The sequence below is a fragment of the Penicillium manginii genome, assembly GCF_028828005.1.
Source record: "Penicillium manginii strain IBT 31320 chromosome Unknown utg000002l:1.0-5564898.0:1.0-5567710.0, whole genome shotgun sequence".
In the NCBI taxonomy this organism is placed as follows: Eukaryota; Fungi; Ascomycota; class Eurotiomycetes; order Eurotiales; family Aspergillaceae; genus Penicillium; species Penicillium manginii.
Window position 1 is genome coordinate 4,613,740 of NW_026643103.1, and position 26,032 is coordinate 4,639,771.

At 47.3% G+C, this 26,032-nt stretch overlaps 9 protein-coding genes across 9 annotated transcripts; 5 read left to right on the top strand and 4 right to left on the bottom strand.

Moving 5' to 3' along the window:
• Window positions 1–251: 251 nt before the first annotated feature.
• On the bottom strand, window positions 252–931 carry N7533_003018 (uncharacterized protein; the record flags this gene model as incomplete). The annotated part of the gene is made up of 2 exons (XM_057099668.1): window positions 252–412; window positions 496–931. 2 exons carry the CDS (start codon window positions 929–931, stop codon window positions 252–254), a joined length of 597 nt encoding a protein of 198 aa, XP_056964804.1.
• Window positions 932–1,579: 648 nt separating this feature from the next.
• N7533_003019 (DNA-directed DNA polymerase gamma MIP1) lies at window positions 1,580–4,991 on the top strand (the record flags this gene model as incomplete). The annotated part of the gene is made up of 2 exons (XM_057099669.1): window positions 1,580–1,668; window positions 1,727–4,991. The coding sequence occupies 2 exons, from the start codon at window positions 1,580–1,582 to the stop codon at window positions 4,989–4,991; spliced, it is 3,354 nt and encodes a 1,117-aa protein (XP_056964805.1).
• A 527-nt stretch (window positions 4,992–5,518) lies between these two features.
• On the bottom strand, window positions 5,519–8,010 carry N7533_003020 (uncharacterized protein; the record flags this gene model as incomplete). Its single annotated transcript, XM_057099670.1, has 14 exons — window positions 5,519–5,546; window positions 5,607–5,769; window positions 5,835–6,007; window positions 6,065–6,165; window positions 6,220–6,527; window positions 6,577–6,627; window positions 6,678–6,962; window positions 7,019–7,088; window positions 7,138–7,321; window positions 7,381–7,526; window positions 7,576–7,670; window positions 7,722–7,771; window positions 7,830–7,863; window positions 7,920–8,010. 14 exons carry the CDS (start codon window positions 8,008–8,010, stop codon window positions 5,519–5,521), a joined length of 1,779 nt encoding a protein of 592 aa, XP_056964806.1.
• A 506-nt stretch (window positions 8,011–8,516) lies between these two features.
• On the bottom strand, window positions 8,517–10,136 carry N7533_003021 (putative MFS alpha-glucoside transporter; the record flags this gene model as incomplete). Its single annotated transcript, XM_057099671.1, has 1 exon — window positions 8,517–10,136. One exon carries the CDS (start codon window positions 10,134–10,136, stop codon window positions 8,517–8,519), a length of 1,620 nt encoding a protein of 539 aa, XP_056964807.1.
• A 615-nt stretch (window positions 10,137–10,751) lies between these two features.
• N7533_003022 (polysaccharide lyase family 26 protein) lies at window positions 10,752–13,385 on the top strand (the record flags this gene model as incomplete). Its single annotated transcript, XM_057099672.1, has 3 exons — window positions 10,752–10,967; window positions 11,047–11,776; window positions 11,854–13,385. The coding sequence occupies 3 exons, from the start codon at window positions 10,752–10,754 to the stop codon at window positions 13,383–13,385; spliced, it is 2,478 nt and encodes an 825-aa protein (XP_056964808.1).
• A 500-nt stretch (window positions 13,386–13,885) lies between these two features.
• On the top strand, window positions 13,886–15,169 carry N7533_003023 (Gfo/Idh/MocA family protein; the record flags this gene model as incomplete). The annotated part of the gene is made up of 1 exon (XM_057099673.1): window positions 13,886–15,169. One exon carries the CDS (start codon window positions 13,886–13,888, stop codon window positions 15,167–15,169), a length of 1,284 nt encoding a protein of 427 aa, XP_056964809.1.
• Window positions 15,170–15,252: 83 nt separating this feature from the next.
• Window positions 15,253–17,698, bottom strand: N7533_003024 (sodium:solute symporter family protein; the record flags this gene model as incomplete). The annotated part of the gene is made up of 11 exons (XM_057099674.1): window positions 15,253–15,399; window positions 15,438–15,916; window positions 15,970–16,288; window positions 16,338–16,508; window positions 16,558–16,795; window positions 16,865–16,948; window positions 16,999–17,098; window positions 17,154–17,340; window positions 17,393–17,450; window positions 17,500–17,563; window positions 17,614–17,698. Coding segments are annotated over 11 exons (1,932 nt in total), but the record flags the coding sequence as incomplete, so codon positions are not given.
• Window positions 17,699–20,626: 2,928 nt separating this feature from the next.
• Window positions 20,627–22,622, top strand: N7533_003025 (uncharacterized protein; the record flags this gene model as incomplete). Its single annotated transcript, XM_057099675.1, is given in 7 exon segments — window positions 20,627–20,808; window positions 20,865–20,871; window positions 20,935–21,095; window positions 21,168–21,556; window positions 21,630–21,760; window positions 21,780–22,119; window positions 22,183–22,622. The coding sequence occupies 7 exon segments, from the start codon at window positions 20,627–20,629 to the stop codon at window positions 22,620–22,622; spliced, it is 1,650 nt and encodes a 549-aa protein (XP_056964811.1).
• A 2,457-nt stretch (window positions 22,623–25,079) lies between these two features.
• Window positions 25,080–25,728, top strand: N7533_003026 (fungal specific transcription factor domain-containing protein; the record flags this gene model as incomplete). The annotated part of the gene is made up of 2 exons (XM_057099676.1): window positions 25,080–25,266; window positions 25,316–25,728. The coding sequence occupies 2 exons, from the start codon at window positions 25,080–25,082 to the stop codon at window positions 25,726–25,728; spliced, it is 600 nt and encodes a 199-aa protein (XP_056964812.1).
• Between the last annotated feature and the right edge of the window lie 304 nt (window positions 25,729–26,032).

Sequence of the window (26,032 nt, forward strand, 5' to 3'; positions counted from 1 at the left end):
GGAAATGGGCTTGCTTCCAAATGGACCTCGAAACACTAGCTGCAGATGCTCCGAGACGTGTACAAGGATAAATTCATTTCTTTTTCAGAGAAAGCTTGGTCGATCCTCAAAATACTAGGGATAATGGCCTCCAAATACAAACTAAACGCCATTATCATGCTCCATATCGCAATGTTTTGAAAGATAAATAAATGAAAGCCCAATTCATGCCTCGGTCGGCAGTACCATGTTGCGCTTCTTGGTTGTCAACTTCAGTTGCAAGGGATAAGGCTCCGGCGAGGTCCCGCCGTATCGTTTTTAGTGATTGATTTTCGACACACAGGACATGTGCCTTTACTTTTATTTGAATCGGAATTTCTGGCATCCGCAGTCGCCAGGCATTCAAGGATACATCGATGGCAGAATAGATGGCCTATAATAATTAGTATAGAACGAAAGGGTATTTTGGCTCTGCAAGATATAAAGCATTGTCGGCCTTGTAATCAATGAACGTACCACAAGCTGTGCTGGTTGCATCTTCCGGTGTATCCATGCAGATCGGGCATTTATATGATCCAAGTATGGAACGTGCATTATGGGCTTCATCCCCATGCGGCTGTTGGGCTTTGACTGCGTCCTCTCTTAGGCTGGAGAGTGTCTTAGCGATCTCGGAAGAGCTTTCAACCTCGGTCAGATCAATAGACTCGATGGGCTCTTCTAGTGGAGGATCTATTCGACGATGAGACGATGGCCCTGCATGTCCGAGATCCTCCTCGTTTCGTCTTCGTTTAGTGCCCCTTAAAATCGTATGATTATTTAAGTTTGGAGCTGGCTGCTCCTCAAAGGGATCAGAGAAGGAGTCGACAGAGTTTATATCGGATGAAAGTTGGCGTTGGGTAGATGCGGATGCGGATGCGGATGTCAAGTCGACTACCGATAGTCTCCGGCTCATGGTGGAATTTCCTTCAAAAATATGTCTTCAGACGGGCGAGCGGTTGTTTATCATCAGGTGCACTCTTTTCGAGAGGGCTGTGGCAACGAAAGCGCGTGTTGGGTTATGAGAGGCGTCTGAGGTCGAGAAAAGAAGTCCGGTGTGCTGGACCATAGAAAAGTCGATTTAAACGCAGTAGGTGATGTAAAACCATGGAAAAGAAGGCTCACAGCCGTGAGGTTTGGGGAAGAAGACGAAGGCGACGCCGACCCGAGCATTGAAATAGCGATCCGGGGCTGTCTTTGAGAAGAGGGGAGCCCTATGAATGGTTATCGATAAGCCAAAGAGGCAGGCGGTAGCCTTATCGGTTTAGCCCCCTCGGGATCGGCAGGAAGGTTCCTCCGTTCCGGCATGACGCCTCAGATACCGCGATAGGAAGTGATACGGAAATTCCACTGGTCGCAATCTGCATCATCTCGCGACAACGTCCTTGATCACCAAAAACAACCTCAACCTTGCCAAGGTTGTAGTCACTTACATTATGACCTGACATGCTCGAAATATCGATCCCCATACGATGTTATCTTGGAAATTCGCCGCCACACCTCATTCCAGGGGTGTTGTGAACTCGGCGCGGCCACGGCTGTGTACAGCATTTATCCTTCTTCGATGCCCATGGAAACCAACTACGGCAGGATGTGGAAGACACTATACAACCCTACCGGATGTGGAGTCTCGAAGAAATCAACCTTTATCGGGTAGGCCTATTGCAATTTTTACTCATTGGTTGATATGAAATCGCAAATGCTAACCTAGGCCAGTCCCCGCCTCGCCTAGATTCAATGAGATCGGAGTGCAACAACTGAGTGATTATGTGCACCATCAGGTTTTCCCCAACAAAGGTCGCATACCGGACCCGGAATTGGTTGCGTTGGCGAAGGACCATCTCGCAAGACACGACCTCCTGGGAAAATCGCAAAAAGGCGCCGAGCCGATCGCATTCGATTTACCGAAACTTCATGGTCAGACACTGGACGAACACTTTCATAAACTTGGAATGGATGCGTCGGAGCCCTATCTATCTTACGCCAAATCCTTCGTCTCCGTGAATTGTCCCGACAAACCGCGCAAATGGGCGAACCGAAGCGGATGGACCAAATACAACTCGGATGGCTCTTCGGAGCCGGTGGATGCACCAAATGAGTCAATGATTACATTTGACACGGAGGTCATGTACAAGGAACATCCTTTTGCTGTCATGGCCTGTGCTGCGAGTCCTACAGCATGGTATGCTTGGATATCCCCATGGCTGCTTGGCGAATCGACGAAAAAAGAGCACCTGATTCCTCTCGGGGATCCATCTCAACCCCGGATCGTGGTTGGTCACAACATTGGCTATGACCGCGCTCGCGTTTTGGAGGAATATGACATGAAGCAAACACAGAATTTCTTCCTAGATACGATGTCCCTCCATGTTGCTGTGAACGGAATGTGCTCCCAACAAAGGCCGACGTGGATGCGACATAAGAAGAACAAAGCGCTGAGGGACAAGATTGCAAGCGAGCATAATTCAGCCGAGCTCGCTTCATTGCTTGAAAACAACATGTTGAGAGAAGAGGAAGAAGAATTGTGGGTGGGGAGGAGCTCAGTCAACTCCCTGCGGGATGTGGCCAAGTTCCATTGTGACGTGACCATCGACAAGGCACAGAGAGACTTTTTCGGTGAACTTGATAGAGAATCCCTTCTAGCAAAATTGGAGGAACTCCTTGATTACTGTGCTGCCGATGTCGCTATCACCCATCGTGTCTATCGCAAAGTCTTCCCCAACTTCCTAGAGACATGCCCCCATCCCGTCAGTTTTGGTGCCCTCCGGCATCTGTCTTCGGTCATTCTTCCTGTCAACCAGACCTGGCAGGAATATTTAAAAAATGCCGAAGAAACCTACCACAAACGACTTGATGATGTGCAGCGAAAGTTGAATGAACTGTGCAACGAAGCTCTGAAAGTCAAAGATCAACCAGATGTTTACGATAACGACCCTTGGCTCGGCCAGCTGGACTGGTCCGGCCAGGAGATCAAAATGGTGAAAGGAAAGAAAAAGGGTGATCCTCCTCGCCCTGCCGCGCGCCAGAAAAAACCGGGAATGCCCAAGTGGTACAAAGATCTTTTTCCCTCAAGTAACGCGGATATTAATCTCACGGTTCGAACTCGCATTGCCCCCGTTCTGTTGAAACTGGCATGGGATGGCTATCCTCTCATTTGGTCCGACAAATATGGGTGGACCTTCCGAGTTCCCCATAGTCAGGTGAAGCAATATGAAAATCAACCAGTTGTCCGGTGCGATATGGCTGCCGAGGATAAGAGTGCTCAACTTCGAGAGGACCGCAAGAACGTCTATTACAAAATTCCACACAAGGACGGTCCCCAAGCGAGATGTACCAATCCTCTTGGTAAAGGGTATATGCAGTACTTTGAGCGCGGAATTCTTTCATCTCAATTCGAGCTAGCAAAGGAAGCTTTGGATATGAACGCTTCCTGCTCTTACTGGATCAGTGCTAGAGATCGCATCATGAGTCAAATGGTTGTCTACGAGGACCAAGTACATAACACTGGCTCTTCAAGAGGAGATACCAGTCACAGAGTGGGGTTCATATTGCCTCAAATCATCCCCATGGGTACCATAACTCGCCGTGCTGTGGAAAACACATGGCTCACGGCGAGCAATGCCAAGTCCAACCGGGTCGGATCTGAATTGAAGGCGATGATTAAAGCACCTCCGGGATATGTTTTTGTCGGCGCAGACGTCGACTCCCAGGAGCTATGGATTGCTAGTCTTGTCGGAGATGCATCCTTCCAACTGCATGGTGGAAATGCGATCGGCTTCATGACTTTGGAAGGTTCCAAGGCCGAAGGTACAGACCTGCACTCAAGAAGTGCATCTATTCTCGGGATTTCTCGAAACGACGCTAAAGTTTTTAATTACGGCCGAATCTATGGAGCCGGTGTGAAGTTCGCTGCAACTCTCCTTCGCCAATTCAACCCATCTTTGACCGAAAGGGAAACGCAAGCAACTGCGGCCAATCTTTACAAGGAGACCAAGGGAACGCGCACATCTCGGCGAATTCTAAGTGAGACTCCGTTCTGGCGAGGTGGCACCGAATCTTTCGTGTTCAACAAGCTCGAAGAATTCGCAGACCAGGAACGACCTCGAACCCCTGCCTTAGGTGCTGGTATCACCGAAGCCCTTATGCGACGATTCATCAACAAGGGAAGCTTCATGACTTCCCGAATCAATTGGGCAATTCAGTCATCAGGCGTTGATTACTTGCATCTATTGATCGTCGGTATGGACTTTTTGATCCGTCGATTCAATATTGATGCGCGTCTAGCCATCACCGTCCACGATGAAATCCGATATATGGTCAAGGAGGAGGATAAATACCGTGCAGCTATGGCCCTTCAGATTGCAAATCTCTGGACGCGCGCCATTTTCTCGCAACAAGTTGGTATTGACGATCTTCCACAGTCCTGTGCCTACTTCTCTGCCGTTGACATTGATCATGTGCTTCGGAAAGAGGTTGACATGGATTGTATTACACCTTCACATCCAAACAAGATTCCCCATGGAGAAACTCTGGATATCTCTCAGCTGCTGTCCAAAGATGAAGCTGCTTTCCTCGATCCGTCGATTACCCCTACGTCTGCTCCAAACCCAGAGCAGTATAAATACACGCCACGAGAGTCAGTCATGTCCGCCCTTCAAGCCTCCAACGACTTAGCTCTCATCAAAGCTCAGATCACGGAAGATGACGCAGAACTTCGTGATATCATCAAACAAAAAACCCAAATCTCTGCATCTAATTTCAAACCTACCACCTCACGTTCTTCCCCAATCAAGAGCCGAGTTAAAACGTCAGGCTGGGCATCTGCGGAGCCTCAACGTGCTGTTCTCATGGATGTTGAGTCAGGCCTCTACCCAGATTTCTGCGACTCCCCTCGCACTTCTTCCCACACTGGCAAGCAACCCCAAGTGGGTCTCTACCGTTCTCAATGGAAGCCGCGACCAAGTGCTCGCGCATAACTCCCCACAGCTCACTCTCCTTACCATCTACCCTCCTAACACCTACTCTTTTCCCTTTCTCTCTACTATTCTTGTACCCAATTACCCTTTTATATTGTTTGAATACCCTCGCGGATGTATGGCTCATGTGGCTTGATTGGAAGTAGCATTGGGATGGCGTCGAAATGCTTATATGGAAGGTGATACTGTACAAAAATACCAATTCTAATACATTCATGCCCCTACTTTATAGATCTCGTCGTATCCATGGACAATAGTAACTAGACACCGATGATTTTCTGGATATGTCGGCATAAGGTTCCACTTGAAGCCTGGTCTCTATGACTCGGCTTCTAACATGAATCCTTAGAGTTGATCTTTTTCTTGGCGCATAGGCATTTTGGACACCCCAAACACAGTAGTTAATATTGCACACCGATGTTCATTCCTTCTCGATTGTTAAGGCCCCGAGAAGCCGTGTATGGGTCGTGATGTCCGTGAAACTTATCATTCCTTCGAAATATTCGGCCACTACCCCCACGATTTGTCTAAGTCTCTTTCCAAATAGATGGTACACTTGAAAAAGTTAGCTTATCACTCTCTGGGTGATTTATTCAAGACTTATAAGACACTCACGAAACTTCAATAACGGCACACTTTCCGGATTGCACGATCTCTGTTGCCTGCTGGATGGCAGGGTCCAAATCATTCTGGGTTTTGACCGTGGCGCCCCATGCATTTCCTGCGGCAGAGGCAATCCCTGGATAGTCGGGTGAAGGCTCAAAGGATATGTTCAAATCTATTTCGTTGTTTCTTATCAGCTTCGGCTCTTCTTCAAATGATGAACGCTCTGTTTTTAGTCACCTTTCCTATTGGACTTTGATGATAATCCATCTTCGTGGACTAGCAAAGCGGAGACCTTCGGCGCATTCCATCCGCCATTGTTCAGGACAATAAGCAAAAATGGCACATTGTAACGCCTAGCAATCCAATACACGCTCTCCATTTGCGAAAAAAGGTAGGTTCCATCACCAACTCTGACATTCTGTTAGAGCAGTGCTCGTATATCCTTGAGCCAATGTACTAGTACTCACATTCCACAGACAAAAGAATTTGGCTTGGCCATCTTTGCGCCTAGAGTGGCGCCACCTCCCCAGCCTAATCCACCTGCGCCACTGCCAAGTAGGCTTCCTGGCTGATTGGTGATATTAGAATATAATTCTCACAAGGTATGCACTGACTGAATTACCTTGGTCAAGTTCAAATGGTGAATCAAATGGCCTGCGTTAGTGACGGCTTCCATGACGAAAGTCGTGTCTTGCGGGAGTTGCTCCCGCAGTCGTGATGCCAGATAAGGTACTGTGACAATGCCCTCAGATGACGGTGATTCTAGAGATTTGAGGTTTGCCCGCCACTTTGTATGGCGTGCCCGGCGAGACTCAAATTCTGTGGAGTATTGCTTGTTGTCGAGAATTTGGCTATCTATAAAGCCATTCAACTGCTTCAGGGCAAGCTCGCCGCTGACCTTGAGTCTCCGGATGGCGCCAATGGAAAATACTAAAAGAGTTCAATCTTTGCGAAACCAAAAGGCATGGTGGATACATACAGGGCATCTGCTGCTTCAGGGGGTCGACATCAAGGTGAATAATTTTGGTTCCTATACTGTTAGTGAATCGTCTTTGGGTTTCTTGAAGTGTTTATTCCAACCTTTCTTTGGCTTTCCAGCAGTTGGAATCCATGGAACATCACAGTCCATGATCAAGATGACATCGGCTTCTAAAACTGCCGGATGTGTAGTAACTGTCACGCCAAGATATGCCTCATGGTCGCTCCGAATACAGACATCAGAACCAACCATTTCAACCACGCTGATTGGTAGCTTGTCACAAAGCGCCTCGAGGAGAGCAGGTGTGTTGTGGTTTCGCCCCAAATAGCCCGTGATCACAAGAGGCTTCTTTGCATCCATGAGAGTTTTTGCGATGAATTCGACCTCTTATAAGCGAGCAAAAGTCAGATGAAGTTATGAATATCAATCACGGGATCATTACCTGAATCCGGCAATGCACTGGCAACGATAGGACTGAGCAGTTCTTCCTCAAGAAATTCTCTATCAACTTTCTGCAGAGGGTTAGCGGCCGTGTTTGGTTAAAACTAGAAATATTATTACCTCTTCTAGGACTTCTCTTGCTGCCATGAGATAGGCGGGGCCCTTGGGATCGGACAAGGTGAATTGCAATGCTCTGTTCACCATCTCTTTGATATTACGCCCGGACTTGATTTCTGCCGAGTACCTGCAATATTGCCGAACGATTGCTGCTTGATCGGGTACATCTTGTAACCAATGGATAAACCTTTGAGAATTCAATTGTTAGTATTGACATGGGTGAAAATTGGATCGAATGGTTCATACTCGGTTCGTGAGCCAAGAAGTTCCCCGCGTTGGGTGAAGGGGCTCAGGCCAGCAAAACAGAGGACAGGGACTCGGCCGACCGAGGCATTATGGACCGACTGCCCTAAGGCTAAGGTTCCGCAATCAACGTGAACAAGCACGCATTGCTTATAGTAAATGAGTAAGACTCTTCAACAGTCATGATGGAGCTCATACCGGGATGCCTGTGACCTGGGCGTATCCAAGTGCTGCTGACAGGGCCACTAATTCTGAGGGACAAGTGATTATTTTGGGAAATTTGGCCAATTTTTCTGAATGATTATTAGTTTCGTGAATCTTCATTCATCCTGATAATGCCGCACCTTGCTTGGCTTTAATCATGGCCTCAAGCATGGCAGGGTGATCGCTCCCTCTAGTGGATAGGCCAGATCAGCAGATATTCAGTTCATAAACCAATTGAGTAGACGTACAGATTGACGAAACAGTGGGTGACTCCAGCCTCGGCTTTTCAAGCATTCGGTCAGTCCAGAGAATCCAAGGGAGGCAGGCATCAGTCATACCAAGAGCTTCAAAGAAGCCTTCCGCGGCCGATGTCAACTCCCCATTCTGAACCACATCGTCATCATAGCGAGCACGTTTGTTGGAAGTCATTTTGAAGCTTGCTATTTCTTTGGCCTTTTCCCAGGATCAATTGGGGGGGCACTGGGGTTGATATACCAGCTGGATTGTCAGCCGAAACAACTTGGGGGGGGGGGAAGAAGAGAGGGAAGGGAGGAGACGACCTCGGGATGTCCGCGAGCCAATCGATGGCGCCCCACAGCCTTCCCCAGGGACCTTCAGGGACCCCATCCCGAGGAATCCACCACCCCCGCTTGCCCAGCGTTTGTACCCTTACCGGGTGCCGAAGAGTCTGCCGTGCGGAGATGAGGTGATATCTCAATGGACACTACAGACAAAGTTGCTGGATGGGGACTAAGTATAGTTGACACGAGTGTGAAACTACTTTGACCGATTTAGGTACGTTATGAGTGTGCTTAGTACTCTGAAATTACTATAAATTGAACCCCCACACTACTATTACTTCAACTTGAAGTTATAAAGTTGCAACCGAACAAAATATAAGCGATGTTATATATAGTAGATTAAACCCAGATGTTTCAATCTTGCGACACTGTCTCACTCGCAATATCCACTTTCGTCTTACTGAAATCTCGTGCCTTCACTTCATTCTTGAACAGAATGTCCATTTCCGCAAATGTTCGGTTCTTCGTTTCGGGAAGTCGGAAATACGCCCAGATCAACCCAAGGCCCATGATAGATCCGTAGAAGAAGCCGGATTTGGCACCCCAATTCCAGGACGCCTTTTGCATCATATGGGGTACAAGCTGTCCATAAACCAAAACTGCGACATTGTAAACAGCACGGGCAAGAACAACGCTCTTGTTGCGGAGATAATTGGAAGGAATCTCAGTCACAATCGTGTAGATGATCGGGCCGATGGTGATGAAAAAGACGAAGTATTCAATCAACAATATGCTACCAATACCATACCCTATGTTAGGATGAGTTTTGATGCTGGGAATTCCCATAAATCCAATCACAAAGGTTGTGGCGGCCATGAAAGCGGTTCCACTTAGAACCAAGGTACGTCGACCCACTTTTGGGACTAGATACCAAGCAATAAACACACCTACTATGGCTAGAGCATATTCACCCATGCCAAAGTCAAATGACGATGTAGCAGGAAGACCTGCTTGCTCCAGGAAATAAACAATGTAAGCGACGAGTGGTGCACATAGCTCTTGTATGAGGTATGTCCCAACTGTGACCTCAGTCCGACGTAGATTGACGCCTTTGAACAGATCCCAGTAGCTGCTTGTAGTCTTCATTTCGTTCTCAATTTTGACCGTTTGCTCCATCATTGCCAGAGTGTCCGCAATCTCATCTTCGGAGCTATCCTTAGACCGTAATTTATGTAGTACCTTGCCTGCCTCTTGGGTACGTCCCTTCCGAATGAGCCACCAAGGTGACTCTGGGGCCAGGAAGATTCCGATGGCCAGAGGAATTGGCAATATCCACTGCAATGCAAACGGAATCCGATAGGCCCATTGGCCGTGCGACGAAAGGAATGCGCGGAGAACACCAGTGCCAAGAAGGTAGCCTATGCTCCAACAAAGAGACACCAACATCGTGAGATAGGGCCGCAGGACATTGGGGCAGACCTCAGCGGCGTATGTCGTTGTGAGGGTTTGAAAAACACCCCATGGAACTCCCAGTAGAATTTCGGCCCCGAGGTACATATAAATGCTTGTTGCAAAGAACTGTAGGAATATGAAAGCTGTCATGAGAATGAGACATCCTATCATGACCCATCGGTAACCAATCCAATCTGCAAGCAAGCCGTTTATCAACAGACCAACAATCTCTCCAGCATTTACACCATTGCTGACAGCCGACTGCAAGTTTGCGGGAACCTGGTAAGATCCATCACTCTGTAAGGTGCCATATCGCTCTTGGAAGGCAGGGAAGGCAAAGAATCCGCTGACGAATGCGTGGTCGAACCCTTCCATAATCAACGCCGAGGAGAACCAGATTGACCAGAAGACTGCTTTGGGGTATTTCCGAATACCTTCGCGTAGTCCCATGGAGTGCTCATCTTCAGTAGCTCTCTGGGCGCTTTTTAGGGTCTCCATGGCCGAGGCATAATTCTCCTCGTCCTTATCTTGAACAACCATGGTGGTAGTCCGATCGCGAACATCCTCTTGATGCTCTGACATGTTGAATCAGAGAGCCGACCTCAATGAGGGATAAACGTAGTGTAACTTGGTTCGCAGTGGTGTTGATGAATTGCACCTCTCCCTGTGGCCAGCGCATCCGGCCCTCTTTGTATCGCAGAATGCGGCGTCATCCCTGGCAACAACTCCGCACCCCCAGACAGGCAAATGTGGGGGATAGCTTGCCCCAGAAAACCCAAATACCCCAGATGGGGCAATCTCCGTTCTCTGATCAACATCTGCGGGCTATCGATCGACCGAGATTGAACTCTTTTGGATAAACCGGGTAAAGAGCAGCCGAGCCCTACGTGATTATACTTTTTGGGGGTATGAAGATGGGAGTTTTCTTTGGTGGAATTTGGAAATGAGGTTGAGATCAAATTATGTGCCAGTGAATCTCGTAAATGGTTGATCCAAAGCCAATCCTTGAACCGGTGGCGTGATGTCTCGTGTACAAACGAACCCCGCTGGAGAGGCCATCAAAGACTCACCGTTTTCCAGTAGCGTGCTAAAATTCCTTTCACCCCTGCCACGCTTTTCTTGGCCTCTTGTCCCGCATTGCTTGTGTCGCTTGTTTTCAAACGGTCCGAGCGCAATATCGACTCTTACTCCGCTAACATGTCGCCCCCTAATCTTCGCTGGCTCACCGGGGACGGTCCCCAAGTCCTGGACGATGGTGTGTCGTTTGGAATGCCTTGGCCCAAGGGTATGTACCCGCCAGGCCAAAACTTCGTTATTGAGGCAAATGGAAACCAATGGCCGCTTGATTCGCGTGAAATTGCTTATTGGCCGGACGATTCGCTTAAATGGAGCGCCCACTCCGTCAGCGGCGACGTTGGGTACAGCACGCAGTATACAATCAAAGGCGCGCCACCGTCAGCTGAGGGGGGGAAAGAAAATACAGATAGTTCAGAATGAGAACTATCTTTCGGTGATTACGCCACGGGGACTTCAAGTCAATTTTGCCCCAGAAGGTGGCTCAGCAATCTTGAAAGACGTTGTGATCGATGGGCGACCAGTGTGCTCGGGAGCTACCGTGATCGCATCAATCGATGACAAGCCATACACTACCATTGTCAAATCGGTCGAACTTGAAAATTCTTCATTCGGCAGAGTTCTAATCAAAGTCTCTGGGGCTGTCCTGGGCAAAAACAACGATGCCCAACTACCATTCGATGTGCGATTCTATATCCACTCCAATGCATCATCTGTCAAGATAATCCACTCTTTCATTCATGACTTAGACAGTGATCAGCCACTCACTTCTCTCGGGCTACGCTTTTTTGTGCCATTGGGCGAAAGTGAACTTTACAATCGTCACATTCGTTACGGAGGCTCTGATGGTGGCGTTTTGAAAGAAGAGGTCAAGGGCCTATCTGGTCTAAGACATGGACCTACAATCCAGAATCGGGTGGCTCAAACATCGGGCTACCATGTTTCTCTAAATGAAGCAAACTGGACCAGAACTGAGCTTACCAGGGGTCTGTCATATATCCCATCTTGGGATTCGTATTCACTCAGCCAACTTTCGCCTGACGGTTTCACTATCAAGAAAAGGACGAAGCCAGAATGTTCTTGGGTCAAGGTTACTGCAGGTGGAAGGTCTGACGGGACTGTATTTGTGGGGTCCGCTGACAGCGGAGGTATCGCCATTGGAATGTCTGACTTTTGGGAACGCTATCCAACCCAGCTGGACCTGGATGACTTGACGTCTCATCAGGCATCCATTACTGCTTGGCTCTACTCCCCCTTGCAGGGCCGCTGGAAACGACACCTTTTCACGATGGACTTGGATTAGACAGCTATGACAAACAACTTGAAGCTCTCGATGTGACTTACGAAGATTTCGAACCTGGATTTGTTACTGCGAACGGCATCGCAAGAACCAATCAAATCATTCTCAAGCCATTCCGTGATGTACCTTCAAATCATTCCTTCAGTGCATTTTCATCTCTTGTGCGCAACCCGCCTCGCCTAGTGGCCACTGCAACTCATATGCATGATGCCCATGCTTTCCATGGATGCTGGGCCCCCGACTTTCGCATATCGGGGAAAGTCCCACCCCCTAAGGAAATTCAGATTGAGGAAAACCTCGATCTTTTATTCAACTATTATCATAAACAAGTCGAACAGAACAGATGGTATGGCTTTTGGGATTATGGTGATGTCCAGCATACCTACGATGCGTATCGACATGCCTGGCGTTACGATGTTGGAGGGTTTGCTTGGGACAACTCGGAGCTATCCACCGATTTATGGCTCTGGCTGTACTTTCTTCACACGGGAAGGGCCGATGTTTTCAAAATGGCTGAAGCCATGACGAGACACACCGGGGAGGTTGATGTATATCACTCTGGAAAATTCAAGGGGTTCGGCACTCGACACGGGGTTCAACACTTTAGCGATAGCTCTAAGCAACTGAGAATATCAAACGTTCTCTATCGTCGCATATATTACTATCTCACAGGAGATGAACGTACGGGTGATCTGATTTCGGAGCTTCAAGAAAGCCAAAATACATTGTTGGTGCTGGACTCACATCGGAAAGTTCAAAAACACGCTGGCATTCCGGATGGCTTTGCGATGACAAATATTGGTCTAGATTGTGGTCCCCTTCTTGCTACATGGCTAACAGCATGGGAAAGACGAGTAGATGGTTGGACTCGATTTCGCGAACTTGTGTTTCGATTGTTGGAGGGAATTTCTAGTCTTAACCATGGTATCGGAAACAACTCACTTTTGCTAGATCCATCAAATGGAGAAGTACGAGAATGTCCACCTCCAACCCCAGAACACACCATATCCCATCTGTCTATGCTTTTTGGTTTTCCAGAGGTCATTGCAGAGCTATCATATTTTACCGAAGAAGAAAACTCATCTTCGATGAAAAAGTTCATGGAAGTCTGGCTATCATATTGTCGAGCATATAATGGGGGACCTGATGTTCAGCGCAAAGAATTCGGCTTTGAATTCCCCGATCATGCGACTTGGAGGCAAAGTCACTCCACCCTCACAGCGTTTGCAGCTGTGGAACAAAACAGTGACTATCTTGCAAAAGTGGCCTGGGATCAATTTTTCGATTCAGATGGATACACAGACCATCTAGATTGGACTGTTCTCAAAACTTCACCTCCGGAATATTTCAGCGCAGGCGAGGAGGCTCCTTGGGTCAGCACGAATGAGACGGCGCGCTATGGCGTCTCTGCTATCTCGAACTTGGCGAATATTGGGGAATATTTGAAACATAGCTAAAATGTCAAATAAAGCAGCACCTACCAATTGATTTCCTTCATTACTTCTACGTTGATGAAAACATTCATTCAGCTTGACAGGATAATAGCATACCTTTCGAACAATTCTGCTCTATCTACGCGCGTGAGATTACCAGTATCCAAGATGAGATGGCACTTCTTTTTCTTTGCTATCACCTCGGCTTATTTGTACCCGGTGCCCCCACGGCGCTAGATGTGCTTTTTTTCTGGGGAACTATTGGATCGCGTGGGGTTTATAATCACTTGGTACTATTTGCAAACTTGAACATTTCATTGATGGAAAAACTCGATGAATCCGGGGTCCTTGCGGGGCTATCCTTCTTTGGTTGTGAGGGGTAGCTGTACGACTCGGAAAACAACATGACGGAAAACCGAGAAGCTAGGATATGCTTTCTTATACGCCGCGTTCGGAAATAATACTTTCATTTTCTTTTTAATACTTTCAGGTTTGTCTTATATTCACTACCATTGAGGTGCATTATGGCTCCAACTAAGTATGCCGTGGTCGGAACTGGAGGCCGAGCAGCGTTCTTCTACAACGCTATTGTCAAAGATTTCAAACAAACCGCGACCCTTGTGGCATTTTGTGATACCAACCAGACTCGAATGAATGTTGCCAATGCTCGAGTACAGGAGCTTGGGTGTCAGGCTCTACCGACTTATAAGGCTACGGAGTTTGACCGCATGATCGAAGAAACCAAGCCAGATTCGGTGATAGTGACAACTATTGACCGGACGCATCACTGGTATATTATCCGGGCAATGGAGCTAGGCTGCAATGTTCTTAGTGAAAAGCCCATGACCGTGGACGAAAACAAATGTCAGGAAATTCTTGATGCAGTGAAAGCCACCAAGCAGCAGCTACGTGTCACGTTCAACTACCGATACGCACCCCACAATACCAAAATTCGTGAGCTGCTGCTGAATGGCTCTATTGGTCAAGTGACTTCGGTTCACTTTGAATGGATGCTTAATACTCGACATGGCGCCGACTATTTTCGCCGTTGGCACCGGGACAGACGCAATAGCGGAGGGTTGCTCGTGCACAAATCAACTCACCACTTTGACTTGGTCAATTTCTGGCTTGGGAGTCAGCCTAAAACAGTATTTGCCCAGGGAGACTTAAAATTCTATGGCAAGGAGAATGCTGAGCTACGAGGCGAGACCAACTTCTATTCTCGTACCCATGGCAGCCCGGGCGCTGTTGATGACCCCTTTGCGCTTCACATGAAAGATCATCCCCAGCTGAAGGAGATGTATCTCGATGCAGAACATGAAGATGGATATTATCGCGACCAAAGTGTCTTCGGCGACGGGATCAACATCGAAGACACAATGGGTGTCTTGGTGAGCTACAAGTCTGGGGCCATCCTGACCTACAGCCTAGTCGCATATTGTCCATGGGAGGGCTTTCGGGTCTCCTTCAATGGAACTCGAGGTCGTCTTGAGATGGACGTTCTTGAGCAATCTTACGTCAATGCTGGCGGCGATCAAAGTAAAGAGGGGGCTGTGGCGCATACGAAAATCACGCTACATCCCATGTTTGCCCCGCCAACTGAAATACCCATTATCGAGGGAGAGGGGGGTCACGGTGGCGGAGATCCGAAGCTCCTCAACGATCTATTTGGAACCCCAGCGCCAGATGATTTCAATCGCGCCGCTTCTCACGTTGATGGAGCTATGTCAATTTTGACCGGAATTGCTGCGAATAAGGCTATCCGAACCGGGCAAGTGGTGCAAGTGAAAGATCTTGTGCAGTTCTGAAAGATTCTAGATAACATATTGTAGATTCAATTTCAAATTTTGGTCCCTAGCTCCACTTCTCGCATCTATACGTCTATTAGTTACTAGTTTGCGAGTATTCTTGGGAAAACCAGGAAGATTCGCTTCCGTCCATCCAACAGCGGGTATAGGCCAACCGTCAACAATGTAAGCCATAGCCAGACAATTGCGACAGCCACCCAGGCGATAAAAAACTGTTCACCATCAGTAAGCTTATGGTCCCTATATGACTTTTTCCGTTTTTACTTACACCTCGGCTGAAGATAAATCGTGCTGCATACATAGGCAGTGGCCAAAGCACCCAGTGACCTAGGAATGTTGCAACCGCCCATAAAAGAGCGTATCGCGCCCAGCGTTTTTGTGTCGACTCTAAAGTCTCTTCGATTTTTGTGACCTCTTGGGTCTGCTCCTGAGACTCATTTTCTGGGCATACCTCCAAGCTCTTGTTTGCCAGAATTTTCCAGTCAAAGTCAGAAGGGGAAAATAAGGAGATCAACCCGGAATACAGAAGTGGACTGAAGGCCGAGACGACTGTACCATACATGCATGGTAAAGTCTTGCCTGTCGTAGAGACATTCACTTCACCGTAGAAGCGGTACGCCGTCCCAAGCCAAACAGCGAGTCCTGACACCAACCCGAGATAGGCCGATGCAATTACAGCGATGCGACTTTGCCGCCTCCAGAGGAATGTAAGAATCAGCGGGAAAATTCCCGGGCATGTAATCACACCTTCAAATTTGTTAGTTTTACTCTTTCTCTCAAGGTCAATCGGAATTTCTTACCTATCATATATAGAGTCCAGCCCATGTCAATGCCGACGTAGTGGAAAACAGTAGTAAGACCTGCAGCGACAAGCCCGAATATGATGACCCCCACCCGACTCCATAGAATAACATCTTTATTTGTTGCGTTAACATTCCAATATGTTCGATACCCGTCAAAGGCAACTATCGATGACACTGCGATCACCTGAGCCGATAAGGTAGAGGTCACAGCCATGAAGACCATCAAAAGGATAGCCACAGCCCCGCCCTTTCCCGCTACCGCTATCGCTACATACGGTAGGGCCAGTCCATTTGTCACTTCTGTGGGTGTCATGGCCTTTGATCGGTCAGCTAGAGCACCTGATAATCTCGTCACTTAGACTTACTCGTGGATATGTTGGGAAAGCTTTTGAACTCTCCAGTCCTAGAGCGGACATTCCCATAACAGTCCCAATAGCCCATGGAATGCTGAAGTAGAATACCCCTCCAGTAACGTAGCCTGGTAAAACACTGCCTGGTGATGCAGCGAATGCTTTTGTGAAATATCCAGTGTCCATCTGTGCAAAAAATTAGCAAGTATTCTATCAAAGGCGTCGAGATACTCACTATTACCGCCCCGAAATTTGACACAAGGAGAATTATTCCGAAAAATATCCCTTGTTGGGAAGTCATGGTTAAAATTGAACCCTGATAATTCCCATTGATGAAGTGGTCTGGTTGAGCCCGAATCACGAGGTCATACAATCCACCAATCGACTTGACTTCATCAGAAATAAGCACTTTAGTAGTTAGGTAGCAAGAAAGAATCAAGATAATGAATGTGTGCAGGTAGTCGGTCAGAAAACTAGAATCTCCAGTGGCATATCGTTAGTTTAAGCATATATCATCACTAACTAGGTAGCCGACAACATACGTTGCTTTGATACCGCCAGTAAGTGTGTAAATAACCACACCAAGGGGTAGGAGAAATGTTGAAGCCGCAATGTGCATTCCAGTTCTATCATAGTGAGAAATATTACCAATCTGAAGCGTTAATCTGAGACTCACAGGTATGTTATAGTTGATGAAGCGCCCAGAATCATATTGATTGTGTTGAATAAATTGTTCACCACAGCCAAAAATGTAAAGCTCAGATGAGCAACAGTGCCTTAAAGGGTAAGTAAACTTGAACGTAAATAGTGATAAACTAAGAAGATACTTACCATATCGGATCTTCACGACTTCTAATACAGTATGCGCGCTTGGTACCCGGCTTTTGCACACAGTTCCAAGATAGGCGAAACAAACAATCATGGGGGAACAGCCAGCACCATACCAGAAGGGGCCACTGATGCCATATTGATACGCTACTAAAACTGTACTTAAGAGCATGGTACTCCATAACCAAGACTAGTATCAAGTTAGCAATTGCCGGCTTTGAAAGCATTAGGCCATTTCTCACCGAGACAACGGCCGATGCGACAAGGCCGGTACCGACATTCCGATTGGCCACAATAAAACTAGTCAAGATTAGTGAGAAGTATTTGATACAATTTCATTGCAACTGACGTCTCAGCATTCGAATTGTCTTCTCCCACTGTCTTTTTCAGCGCTTTAGTAATAAGTATCATGCCTGGCTATTAGCTTTGGTTTCCAAAATCAAAATATCATCATTGGCCCTACCTGCTGCAAATGTCAATCCAATTCCGATGACAACTCCATATCCAACACCCTGAGAGAGTGGGGCGGAAATCTGCGACATGGCTAACTAATCGGATTCCAACTCGAGTTTTGCAAGTCACTAGTATAAACAGCACCTGAGACCAGTTTTGGATTTGTTTTTATACCTAGATATTTTAATTGCAAAATATATCGGCCGAATAAACTAACTAGATACGAGATTTTAGAGATCGTTAGTTATATCCACAATCTCAATCTTGTCTGTCAAAAATTGTCGCTTTGGGTAAAAAGGGTGAGAAAACAGATCACGAACAACATGGCGTGCTTGGCGTATTCCATGGCGATTGTGAGCGTTGCTGCAATTGACACTTAAAATGATGTGCTCCGCTCGAAATAAATCACTTGAGCTCAATTCCGAAACTAATATGTGTATAAATCACTGTTGTTTCTCAGTGATTGCCCAGGTGTCTTGCAAAGTTTGCGATATTATTTTTCTCTCCTACGCGTTCTTCATGGGTGACGCAAGCCCAACTCGAAAGCGAGAACTGAGCAGTATGCAGTACCTCGAGCTGCAGTAAGAGAGACAAATTTTGGTCTTAATCATAGCAGGATGTGCTTTTGGTGGAATTAAAAGTTCCTTTAGTAGATTCAGGCTGCTGTTCGACACTTTTCTCCACTGGCAGGCTGGCATACGGGGCCTACTAGTGCCTAAGTATAAGTCACTATGATTACTAATCCGAGTCGAATAGTATATACTAGTAGGTACCTAGCCATGATGCTTTCAAGATTCAATGCTGTGTTTTAGGAGTATTACTACTACTACAACTCGTGGACCTAGGCAGTACCAAGGTGATCTTCAACTTGAACTTCCAAGTTTCGCAATACATTTTGTATCTTATTCCAAGGTTTAGTTGTACAGAACGAACAATTTTTAAATACGACTAAATTATTAGAAGTACTACAACCGGACTCTAGAGAATTGATAGATACTATTTCTAAACCATGGAGATATACATTCCAAGGTTCCAGAGTACTACCTAGGTACTAACTAACTAGTATGATTATGGTTAGAACATATCGTAAATCAACCTTATTACCTAGTAGTAGTACGGGACGGTCGCATTGCTAAGTCGGACGCTTAGATTCGGAGGTACTCGGGTGCAATACTCAAGGTTACCTAGGTAGCCACAAAAAGTCCTTGTAGTAGGAAGTGTTCAAGCCCAGGTAAGGCCCCGGGCTACCCAGGAGCTCTTGAAGGAATTTGAATCCTATTCAGGGTAATTTACTATTCTGGGGGGGCCTGGAGAAAGAAATTCCCGAGGTCTAAGACGCGGATCATATTGCTTATTGTATTTTGGGTGCCCAGGTGGATCACTAAATAACAAGCGCAATTCCCAAGGTTCAAAGTTGAACTTGAACGTCACTGAGACCTTTATTAGTACTAGTACTATCTAGGTAGTAGTACTATATATGGCGGGGAAGTGCAAAAGCAGGCCACCTCCAGGGCTACTTCTTTAATAGGTATTAGTGATAACTACTATTACCTACTAGTAGTCCCCGTTCGGAGCAAGTGTAGCCATCCCAAAACGATACAAGGCTTAAAACCTCCGACCATGATTTGAGGCCTCATGGCGTATGGCAGGATTTTTATCCTCTTCCAAAAGAGAAATATATTGATATCAGCCCCCGCTAGCTCATTTTAGCCTTTAGGGGACTCCGTGCTAGCACGACGGCGCGGCAGAGGTTTGGAGAATTGGAGGCAGAAAGACAGCCCAATGCCATGCCATCGGAAGGCGAGGCTCAATTTTCTGGTGTCATACATTCAATTCTGCGGAGAAGATAATGCGGGGTTTATAGGTTGGAGAAACCATAACTCTAATACAATTCTTCCTGTACGTCAATGGGGCCGAAGAAGCCGAAGAATTCCGGGTTTACGGAGTACATATTAGTATAATGGGCTGTTTAATGCGGCAAGGTAGTTAGCAGGGTACCTAGGTCAACATGGCTCCACCCCGGGAACTTTCCGGGGAAAAGTTACGTGAAGGAGATACCCAATCATCACCCCTGACAAACCACGGTACCCCGCGCCCATCGGCTTATCTGGCCATGGGTCCTCCAGCCATTCTGCCAAGACCAGGCAAAGTGAAAAATCTCGAGTAAAAGGCCGAGCCAAGGGGATGCCAAGAAGCCATCGAGCCGCAATCAGTTGGAGGGTGACCCGTTTGGGCGAAGCGTGCCGAGTAAAGGGGAGGCCCGACGGCGAGAAATCCCTTCCCGAGAGCGGCTAGTCAGGGCTACATTCGGGGTCGCCTTCCAATCGTATCGGAGGCTGGGCGTCCCACGGTATCCCCGTTAGTCCCCGTTGAGGATGGCAGGATTCATACCAGGGCAATGAAGGTTTCACGGAGGGGGCAAATCACCGCAGTTTCTGTTTGTCATAACCCCGGAAACCTGTCCCCAGAGGTGGGCCTTGCTTATCTGGTTATCCATATCTCCAGGAACCATCTCCTGTCTCAAGATGATGTTGGATACGGTATAAGATAACGGGCAGACTTCTCGGGGATGATCTTCGACAGGAATATCTAAGCAATTCGGATGATGGTATGATTTGCCCACTGTTGACTTTAGATGCGCCTCACCCGGAGTAGAGGAGAAAGGCGGCGAGACGGAATGGCCAGTCAGCCACTGCCAAGCATTGCCAAGTGCCCAGACTGTCTGACCACAAGATACAACGTCGTGGTTAGTCCGTGGTTAGTCCAGTCCAATCTTAGTTCCGAGGTCTCTCCAGGAATTTGTCTCCACTGTTCGAGGGGGCGAAGGAGAGAAAAGATAATGATAATGATAATGGTAATGTAGAGTTTGACCCCGGGTTTCGCTTAGTATGAACTGTGCGATGGACTATTTTATTTATCTTCAGCTCCCCCCCCCCCCCACTGCTGCTCGGCCTCTTTTCATTTCTTTTCATACTCATCTGCTGCTTATTTTTTTGAGTCGATCGGATTCGGCTTATAGCAAGATGGGTCACCCCGATGAGATCAATGCTCTCGAAGCACAGCCAAGCTACAATGACACTAAGGAAGGCGAGCAAGAAGAGCCGGTTCAGCTTCACCGAGATCTTAAGGCCCGTCATATTTCCATGATTGCAATTGGTGGTGCTATTGGTACTGGATTGATTGTTGGCACTGGTAGTGCCTTGACGTGAGTATTGCCCCATTCGAAAATGTATCTGAATCATTTCTAACCTGACATTTTAGAGCTGGGGTATGTGAAGTTTTGCCAATTTTATTATAAACGGCTGAGATATAGACTAACCGTCCTAATTAGCCTGGCTCTTTACTGATTGCGTACTGCTTCATGGGTCTCGTCGTTTGGACAGTCATGTGTGGTCTCGGTGAAATGGCTGCCTGGTTACCCCTGTCATCTGGTTTCACGGGATACGCTGGCCGTTTCTGTGACCCTGCTCTCGGATTTACTCTTGGATGGTGGTGAGTAAATACTTGATCCAACTGCTGCTGCAAAATATAAAAAAAGAATGCTAATATAGAACAACCGGGCAGCTACTACCTTAAATACATCATTCTCCCACCCACGCAACTTACGGCTGCAGCCCTTGTGATCACCTATTGGCCCAAAACCTCAGCAGAAAATGTCAGTCCAGGCGTATGGATTGCTATCTTCATGGTGACAATCATTGTGATCAACTACTTTGGTGTGAAGTTTTTCGGCGAGCTGGAATTTTGGCTTTCCTCCTTCAAAGTGATCATCATCCTGGGCATAATTCTTTGCACTTTCATCTTCGCTATGGGCGGTGGCCCCGATCATGATAGACGAGGCTTTCGGTACTGGCAAGAACCTGGTGCTTTTGCCACCAAATATACGGACGGCAATCTTGGAAAGTTTCTTGCTTTCTGGTCCACTATGGTCCAAGCCACATTTGCGTTCCTTGGTAAGAATATTCCAGAAACATGCCAAATTGGTCGCCTCTTGCTTTTGGCTTGTCTAACTCAAATGTTTTCCAGGTACCGAGCTGATTGGTGTTACCGTCGGAGAGGCCCAGAACCCCCGCAAGACCATCCCCAAGGCCATCAAGCTTACCTTCTGGCGAATCATCGTCTTCTACATCCTCAGTGTTCTTTTCGTCGGCATGTTGGTCCCCCTACAACTCCCAGGATCTGGCCTTCGCCACCAAGGCCAAGAGCTCTGCCGCTGCCTCCCCCTTCGTTGTCGCAATGAAGCAAGTTGCTGCTCTTCCTCATATCATCAATGCCTGTATCCTTGTTTTCGTGCTCTCCGCCGCAAACTCCGATCTTTACATTGCGACTCGAACACTATATGGTCTCTCGCGTGAGAAGAAGGCCCCCAAGATCTTCTCTCGCACCAATGCGGCCGGTGTGCCCATCTATGCCCTGGGCCTCTCGGCATGTTTCTGCCTTCTCGCATTTATGAGTGTTTCCAGTGGCTCCAAGGCAGTCTTTGGCTATTTCACTGATATGGTGTCGATCTTTGGACGTACGTTCTTTTCCATCCGTCTATATTCCTAAAGCATAAGCCTGTTCTAACCTGCTACTACAGTTCTGACCTGGATCTCCCTTCTTATCACTCACATCTTCTTCATTCGTGCTCGCCGCGCACAGGGTGTCGACGAGTCAACCCTGGCATACAAGGCTCCCTTGGGAATTATTGGTTCCTCCATCGCCCTATTTTTCTGTGTTCTGGTGGCCTTCACCCGCAGCTTCGGCGTGTTCATCCACAACCCTGAGAAATACGGGAACTTTGATTACAAGACCTTCATCACCTCGTATCTCGGAATTCCCCTCTACGTGATGGCATTCACTGGCTGGAAGTTCTTCAAGAAGACCGAGCTCATCAAGCCCCACAACGCCGATATCTGGACCGGAAAGGCCGAGATTGATCGCGAGGAGGCCGAATTCGAGGCTCTCAAGGCAATCGAGGACGCAAACCTTTCTGGATGGAACAAAGTTTACAAGAAAAGCCTCGCGTTCCTTTTCTAGTCGCCTTCTTACGCATCTTGAGATAGATTTTTAGTATCTATATAGAGACAGATGCTTGTCTCCAGCGAGTCATAACTACATTTAAAAATGAATTAAAGACTTATGAATTTGATGAATTATAGTACTATAAGTATATATGAAGATTTGCCCAGGTATCAAAGGTACTCATAGTATAGTATCGAGACTAATTCCTCTTCAATTTGCGGTCTGACAACAACCCTAAATTCGAGGGTAGAGCTTAGAGTTCAGGCCGCGGCGGGTTTGCCACCGTCTACTCATTTGTACACCCATGTACTGTATTTTTGCCATGTCGAGTGCATGCTTGGAATGAATAATCTGCTGCAGGGGAGTATATCGAAATGATCAAGTTTTATTCAACCAATGGTAGAGCAGTTCTAAAAAATGCGAAAAGTCACGACCAAGGGCTACACCACATGTTCAGCGAGCAAATTGCTTCAAATATGGGAAACTCTCGAGGTCCCTCCAGGTAAAAGTCACGATTTGACAGTATATACATCTCAAGCAACCAATTCGGTTCCAGGACCGCCAGAAGTAAAAACAGCATAGTCGCCATAATTGCGGCGTCACTCAACCCCGATATCGACGCTGGAAACAAATCTATCAAGACATTCTTGAAGATTGGAGAACCTACGGGAACCAGTTTGCGTAGGTCCATTAGTGCCCGTGGAAGACGCGGATCTTGTGATCAGGGCAGGGCAAGGCTGTTCTGAACACAAATAATACGCCCGGGGAATCCCGCTTCCCCAAATCTGGGTGACATAATCAATAGTGGGGGCACTATACTCTACCCTGCCTGGGCCAGGTCATCCTCACGATTATTCCAGCTAAGAAGCACATGCACATGAAATATCATTCAATGTCTATACCAGCCCGCAGATTAGCCACATCAATCGGCACCCGAAGAAAGACGACAGAGGCTTGCGACCCTTGCCGATCTCGGAAGCTGAAGGTGGGTTCTCAAGATTCCAGGTATTCCATACCAGCCCAGCACTGATACTTAGTAGTGCGACGGCTTACTTCCCTGCAAGTCATGTGAGAAAAGCAAAGTCGAGTGTTTCTATGATCCTTCTACGGGAGCCAATAAAATTGCTGGGTATGTCTGTTCTAATGACAGCGTGTTCAGATCCTGATAAAAGAACCAGGGGGGCTTGACATTATCAATGCGCGCGTAGTGGAGCTGGAGCGAGCGGTATTCGGCGAAAGGACTTTGCAGCCTAGAAATACCGAGAGCATTTCAGGTACGTATAAGTTCTTTCCTAAGCGTGGATTTCAAATTAACTCTTCGGAAGACAGTGGTCAGATATCGAACCAGAAACTACCGGGAATGACCATATATTCTGAGAATAATAGCTCTCTGTCATTTTATGGAACCACTTCTACACTAAATTTGCTCATCCCAGTCGACGGGATTTTGAATGATCGTCAGTTCGACAGCGAGCGGCCAGACAAAAGACGAAAACCCTCCGGTCGAGAATTGGAGGCGGCCTCTGCTATTTCGAATAGAACGCTTGAAGATCAAATATACACGACGGGTGATATAAACAAAGCATATGGCTTTGAAATACAGGAGAGAATAGCTGATGCTCATTTTGAGTGCTTTTTGGGGCCTGTCAGTGATACTATACCAGTTCTAGCACCTAGCACCCTCAGAGCTGCCTACGAGCAATTTTGGTCAAGCTCGCCATCTGATTCGGAAACACCTATATCTCGACAAAAGCGGTGCCTGGTATACTCTGTTCTGGCATTGGGATCCTTGTACTCAAATACAGGATCGGATGATACCGAATGGGCATCTTACTACTTCACTGAGGCACAGGGTCTAATTGGAACCTTGTTCAGTACGAATAGCTTAGACACCGTCCAAGCCGCGATGATGATGGTGATTATTCCTTCTCGCAGTTCCCCGTATCAATACTTACAAAGGAATAGGCAATTTATGCACATCACATAGCACAGCTCAGTTGTATGGTCTCACTCCTGACTTTGTCTGTCGCCGCTAATATCTGCTCACAGTGGCATATAACTACTTGGGCACCGCTATCCGAATGGCTTATTCTATAGGCATTAATGGCAGTCCTTGCCATATGATAACAGGAGTTATAGATTCCCAGTCTGCACTCCGGACTTGGTGGACACTTTATAGCTTGGAATCTGACATGTGTCTCGAGTATGGCAAACCGCTATGCATACGCGAAACTGATTCCAAAGCGCCTTACCCACAACACAATTCTGTGAGATTTCCTTGTTCTCCTTCAAGTTGGCCTATTTGACCGCTAACCCCGGTGGCAGGATGTTGTCTCCGACATTAGCAGATTCAACTTTATCGTCGCCAACGCCAAGTTTAGCCGCATTGTTCGCAAGATTCTTGATTTGGTGGGTTCCTAGACATACGAATCACGAAGAAAATACTTATATTGTGGATAATAGATTTCAAACATGAGCGAGAAGCGGCATCCTTTAGAGTCTTTCGTTGGTCGCATGATGAACCACCAGGCGGAACTAATGACCTGGCGTGGGGAACTCCCGTCACATCTCGCGCCCAAGCACGCGGCGACCAGTGGAGATGAGCAATCATGGAGCAACATGTCCTGGGTACAACGGCAATGCTTTGATATTGAACTACGTAAGGTCTCCAGACTCTTTTCGGTGGGCCAAGTCTTACCTTTTACTAGGCTTCAACCATGTGATGCTGATATTACACCGGCCGTTTTTCGCCGATCAAACCTTTTCGACGCCTTTCTATTCCTCCCTGATGGCCAGGAGTGTTTGTCTGGGTGCGGCGCGCGAAACGATTCTCCTTTCCAGTAAGGTAATGGTTGATGGGCCTGCTGTTCAGCATTGGTCCTGTTATTACCACCGTGTCCTAGCGGCCACGTTGTTGACAGTAGAATGTGGTCTAAAAAGCCCTATGGAGGAAATCAACAGCTTCATAAACCTTTGCTCCAAGAGTGTGGAGACTTTCAAGAGCATGCCGAATGGGTGCCAGGGAAAAGGCATTGCTTTGGTTGACCGTGCATTGGTCCAAATGCGAGATCAAGCATTGGGGTCCAAGATAGACCTCGAGAGATCGGCTGATCTTGCATGAAGAGAAAAGCTTCTACCATTTTGACACGAGTTAGGTGGATCTTCAGGCAAGGTGACCTTGGTTAGTACCCCATAGCTTGGCAAATCAGAGAGAGGCGGACACAGAGAATGCTGTTGCCTTCGGTGAGGCCAGACCCTATCGTCCATGCACAGTGGAGACGTCAAACATCTGCAGGTCTAGTGTATTGCTTAATCTAGATAAATAAAGTCTATCTTGTCAAGAGCGGGGAGGAAGTTGCAGTCCGTGAAAGGGCAGTCCCACCCTGAAGGCTGTGCAAGATGAAGGAGAACCTTTAGGAAGGATG